The sequence below is a fragment of the Nelumbo nucifera genome, chromosome 1, assembly GCF_055504915.1.
Source record: "Nelumbo nucifera cultivar China Antique chromosome 1, China Antique-T2T, whole genome shotgun sequence".
Lineage (NCBI taxonomy): Eukaryota > Viridiplantae > Streptophyta > Magnoliopsida > Proteales > Nelumbonaceae > Nelumbo > Nelumbo nucifera.
The window spans coordinates 98,274,217-98,280,216 of record NC_142649.1 but is presented as its reverse complement, the minus strand read 5'-3'; the positions used below and the strand labels follow the sequence as shown (position 1 = coordinate 98,280,216).

The following is a 6,000-nucleotide window of genomic DNA, read 5'->3' as shown; positions in this document are numbered from 1 at the left end:
AACTTTCATGACCTGCACCAAATCCAAGTTTACTTGTTTTCATTATATAATTTTATTTTTATTATTAATAATTTCATGATTTTAAATTTTAAATATAGATCTATCATAATTCATAATATACTTTAATCATTTGAAACATTCAATTTTCTATTTTTACTTTTATTATACTAAAAAACCAATAAAACATTAAACAAGTAAATATCGATTGATAAATGTATTCCATATGTGATTATAAAGCATGGAGTTTAGGTTTCTTGGTGATGGTGCAAGACAAAAAGAGTGTAAGAGATTTTGGCAACGTTTGTTAATCGATTTACAACTCCACCGTTAATTCACATTTACATGCGTTTTCCAATGTAAAAGCGGACTGATGTAAAACTCCACATCCATCTACTTTTTCAGACATTTTTTTGTCAATGTACAATTTCCATAAAAATTTGATATAAACCATTTAATTGGTTGATTTTTTCATTGATAATCAATGTAAATAATATATGAATTTACATCGATTATTACATTAAAAACTCCAACGATCCATTCAAATTTTAAATGGGTCGAGTGAATTTTTCTACCGAAATCAAATACAGAAAAAGAAGCAGAAAATGTTAGAATTGGAATGGGCCCAACCCAATCGAAAGTCAGATTGGACGGGTTGGGGTTCATAACCTTAGATTGGGCTCAACTCCATAATCCGACCAAATCCGGCCCGATTTGTACCACTACATACAACAGAATGCCTATAGTATAGGAAATAAATGTCAATTGATGACCGTCCAATTGATCCTTATGATCATGCCGTACAGGTGTTAATGTTGTGCGTAGGCCATGCCAATTTTCAGCCATCAAGAATCGAGATCATTTTTGGTCGTGGGTCCTTTTCCATCTTCAATCTCTGCTGGTTGTTTACACACGGGTGTTATTCTTCCATAAACTGCATAAAGCAGTTAGCAGTCAGCAGTAGCACACAAGAGGAGAGCTGAGCTGAGCTGATCACTGACGCTACTTGAACTAACAATGGAGAAATGGAGGATCTCACGGCATATCGTTAAGCGCTCCTCGACAAGTCTTTTTAAGTCTCTTCTAAGCACTAATTTTGAGAAGTCAATCAATACGTCAGGTTATTCTTTCTCGTCAATTTAACTATCCTTTAAATTCGTTCTGATCAATCTGAAACGATTTCTTCATCCCCATGATTTTCTTAATTCCTGTTTGCAATCAATACAAATTTTCAGATATTTACCGAAAATGGAGCTGTTTATTGGAATTTCAGACATAATTTAAAACAGTGGAAGTAGATGAGAGAGCTCTGATTTAGTCAAAGAAATTATTTATTTGTTGTTGATCTTACAGGAGTTAATGATGTTGGAGATAGTGTTCAATTAACTGTTTCATTTGTTTGTACTTGGACTTTTGCCGAATGTCGTTTGAAAATTTATTATTAGAACCGCTTCGACAAATGTCAATTATAAATTCGAGTTTGTCTAACCTCTCAGCTTCAATCCGTCGCTTTAATATCACTTTACTAGCATTGACTCGCTGCACCTTAGCCTTTTTTGTTTAGTTTTCTCAAATTCTGAATGCATTTCCTTTTGAAAGAGCAAAGTGAGGTTTGGAAGAGCTTCTTCTTTTGATATCTGCTTATTGAAGATTTCTTTGTGCAGGTTCTACGTATAAATCGGGAAGAAATTGCAATCCATATGTTGAACATTATTTTCAATGTCAAAAGCGTCATTTCCAAACATGCTGCCATCCTTTAAGAGATTACACGGGAAACCTCCATGCTTCTAAAGCAACGAATCTCGAACATATATGCAGGATCCAGTACAAGTCTTTTGGTTCGGTGGCAACACAGATTCAGAGGAACCCATCCTTTTCCACGCTAAATTCTGATGATGTTGATCATTTTAAGAAGATATTAGGGGAGAAAAATGTCATTCAGGACGAAGACAGGCTGTTGACTGCAAATGTAGATTGGATGGGAAAATATAAAGGCTCAAGTAAGCTTTTGCTGCAGCCTAGGAGCACCGAGGAGGTTTATATCTTTTACTTTTCTATGTTTCTTTCAAATTTTGTGTTGAAGTGATCTACTACTTTCAACACAAAACTTCTCCATTTTTGAAGCTTCCCTGAAAAATTCTGCATTTACCTTTAATGTCTATTTGAAAGTTTACTGGGTTCATTGCATATAGTCTTGTAAGCTGGCTGATTATGCAGCTTATACCGTTTCATCTTTTTAAAGATGTAACATGTAGCATAAATGGATTAGTTTCTTCTTCGGGTTACACAGCGGGGGGTAGTCCATCCCCCATCCCCTTAACCCCCCAAACCCTGGTGGCAGCGGGATTTTGATCCCAGGTCTCTGCTACAATGAGTCAGAGATCCTACCTACTGAGCCACCATCAGTTGGTCACATAACAACTTTTCAATATCAGATAAGCACAGTTCTGCAAATTGTTTCTTACTTTTCTTTCTTGTTGCTGAAGCTTGCTAGAAAACTTAATAGATTTAGCTAACTAAAGATTACTTTTCTGGTATTTCCAATATTTTCTACAGGTGTCTCAAATTCTTAAATATTGTAATACTAGATGCTTGGCTGTTGTTCCACAAGGTGGTAATACAGGTCTTGTAGGTGGAAGCGTGCCTGTTTTCGATGAGGTGATACTGTTGCTATCTTATTGACCATCTTGTGTCACTGAATACTTTTGTGTAGCACATAACTCCTACTTTTGCATTAGATCAGAGTTTGTTATGATTTACTATGGCATAGTGATTACATTCACATGCAAATAGAAAAGTCATGGAATTTACATAAAGCTTAATGCAATTCTATGAATCTGAGGTCCTTTTCAATCTAAGGTACAGTGATATAGAAAGAGAATCTTGGGTATTGAAACAGGATCACAGGTACAATTTGTCATGATTGTGCATTATATTTTTTCATCAATTAAAGACAACTTGACATAAAAAATAGGTCAATAGTTTCCAATAAGTCAAAATTTGAGGAGTCCAACTATGGTGCATTTCAAAATTTTTATGGTACATTACATCAAAATTTCAACCAATCACATTAAAGATGTCACATGGTCTACTTACTTTTCTACATAACTCTTATTAGGCCATCTTGGTTACCCGAGGCACACACACACACACATATATATTTATGGTAACCATGCAAGGATTTAGTGAGGTTCAGCCATTTGTTTAAATTGAACATCATATGATGACTGAAATGGTGGGGCCAAATAGATCTACTTGTTCATCATCTCCTCTTCTCTTAACCTGCCAAGTTTGAGCCAAGGGATCTCTGTTGCCTGGCAGAATTGGAGGTCTTTTATTTTAAAAATAAAATGTAAAAAAAGAGAGTTCACTGGTTGCTATTCACACTGGAAAATGTGGATACATTGTAGGAATGGGGCTAATGCAATTTGATTATGCTAATATGGATATATGCTTGTGTTCTTAGTTCTTATAGGCTCTATGATGAATTCTTGTGTATTTGCATTTAGCTATGAATGAAAGCACAGGCTGACCTAGACAAACTCATTTACGTTTAGTAGATTTTGGTAATTCCTGTTTTATTCTTTCTGGTTTCTCTTTCTTGCATCTGAACAAAAATTTTTATGAAATATATGCAGGTAATTATCAACGTTGGTTCCATGAATCATATCATTTCTTTTGATGAGGTAAGAATTCTTTATTTGGGGTGAATTTTGCTTCTGAGTTTTAACATCCTCCTCAAATTTATAGACAAAAGATATGTTCCTCCTAGTCTATTTTTGGGATTCAGCCTGTGATTTTTAAGCAGTTTGTTTCTAGATGTGCTGCCCCTTGATCCGATGACGGAAAAATAAAACTGAAGTAGACGAGTTTTGTAATTTGACCATTGATACCTTAAAGCTACTTTGCCCTTTTTTACTTTTTAACCAACTTTTGTCATTTTGTTATTATTGCCAGAGAGTTTGTTTTGACTCCTGATACATTTGTTGTACTTCAATCTAGGACATTGAGAAAATAAATGACAGTTATGTTCATAAAGTGAAAATGATCCTAGGACATTGAGAAAATAAGCTGTTAATAGGATGGCTGCAGACAAAAAGTCTGGGGGTGTGGACATTTAGACAGCAGATGAGGGAGATTTTTTCCTTAGCAAGGGAAGCTGGAGTACTCTTTAATTGGACAAGGAAGTCAGCCAATGATGGTGTGTGGCTGATACTTTGGTAAAGCAAGGAACTCAAAGGGAGAATCTTTTTTGGGATATGTTATAAATCTTGAGATAATATATGGGGTCAACACTCATGCTGTGAGTGGTTGACATTGTATATTTCTTTTTGTTGGTTTAATGAAAGTTACTGTTTCCAATGAAAAAAATGAACCTAGGATACTGAGAAATAATAATTTGGATCCTCTATGAATCTTGGGAACATCATTTTTGAGTGAACAATGAATTGAAAACCAAATTTGTTTCTTGATTCAAATGCATGCCTAAAGGTTCTCTTTGAAGGAAACAAATTGAAAAGGAAAAGGAAAATGACTGAGAGATCTTCAATCTCTTGTATGACTTGGGTCCAAACAGTTACCGAGGCTTTATTTCTCCCCAGGCAAGGTGTAAGCAACAAGTTTACCTTCATAGTTCACTGTTATATTGCAACAAATTAAGGGATGGCCAGGTTGTAGAAATGAACAGAAAGGAAACAAGTACTCTACTATACACGTCTGAGGAGGGAAGTTATGAGATCCATGAGGATCAGATAATAGATACAGATACTGCAACAATAATGATTAGTGTATTCTTATGAAGAAGTTCCAATGGAAATGCCTGAACTATTAGGACTATTGAAAAAGATGATAAAAAACATAAGTAGGTTTTTCTCCAGAACTTCCATCTAATAAATTCAACTCAACAAAGAATTATAACAGCTACTTAGGTTCAGTTATTGAGTCCTGTGTAACCTATCCTTTCTATCTAGGATTATGTTGAGTAAAGTGATGTAAACATATAAAGAAAAAATGGATTCATGTGGTAAATCATGGGTAGGAATGGTGATGGGATGAGTTTTACTGTGCTCCTGTTTTTTGTTTATAAGATTGGATTTGGGTTGAGGGAAGCTAAACTCGTGATGGACCTGGGCATGCAGCAACAGTAGAAGACCAAGTTCAATATCATTTCTCTCTCTCTCCCCCCCCCTTCTCTTCTTATTTTCATTCCTTTTTTTTTTGTTTTTTTCTCTATATTCCATTTACCCCCTCCTGCCTCCTTCTCTAGCCTCTTCTATATTTTTTTTTTGGATGAAGGGGATGATTTGTTCTGTTTGGTTGGCTGACTGGACACCATCCCGTAGCCATCCCTTGTGGGCATAATAGGGAGAGGTGGTTTTTTCTATAATAACAATTCTTTGTCTAGAAGACGGGTGGCTTCTGAAAAATGCCTTTTGTTCAATTTGGAAATAATATCGAGAAAATGCCCTTAAAACTATAGTGCACCAATCATAGTTAGTGCAATGAGTGCTTTCTCCAGAAAGAGGTGAAAGGTATTACAAATTCATATTCAGGTCTTCAGATTTCTGGTGCAGATTTCGATGTGCAATGATTAATAAGCAGTTGGGGTGTATCTGATATCTTTTGTGATAGGTTAATACCACTTAGATTAAAGGGAAATTTTCATAAAAAAGTTGTAAGGCCAGCTATGTTGTATGGAGTAGAGTGTTGGGCACTTAAGAAATGACATTCTAAAAAATGAGTGTGGCAGAAATGTATATTCTGAGAATGATGAATGGAAAACCTAGAAAAAATAGGATCAGAAATGAAGTCATTCGGTGGAATGTAGTAATAGCTTCAATAGTTGATAAAACAAGAGGAAGTCGACTAAGATGGTTTGGTCATGTGCATAGAAGATCTTTCACAGCCTGCATAAGAAGTGATCTGTTGCAAGTTGAAGGGGCTAAAAAGGTAGGGGCCGGCCGAAAAGGACACTGGTCAAAGTAGTAAGAAATGATTTAAGTG

At 35.4% G+C, this 6,000-nt stretch overlaps 1 protein-coding gene across 1 annotated transcript in view; it reads left to right on the top strand.

Moving 5' to 3' along the window:
- Window positions 1-881: 881 nt before the first annotated feature.
- The window catches only part of D2HGDH (FAD-linked oxidases family protein), an 82,950-nt gene continuing 77,831 nt past the window's right edge, over window positions 882-6,000 (top strand). The window contains exons 1-4 of the mRNA XM_010277232.3: window positions 882-1,117; window positions 1,662-2,032; window positions 2,554-2,655; window positions 3,636-3,683. Of these exons, the coding sequence (XP_010275534.1) occupies window positions 1,015-1,117; window positions 1,662-2,032; window positions 2,554-2,655; window positions 3,636-3,683 (624 nt within the window). The 5' untranslated portion in view covers window positions 882-1,014. The remainder of the gene's footprint in view (window positions 1,118-1,661; window positions 2,033-2,553; window positions 2,656-3,635; window positions 3,684-6,000) is intronic.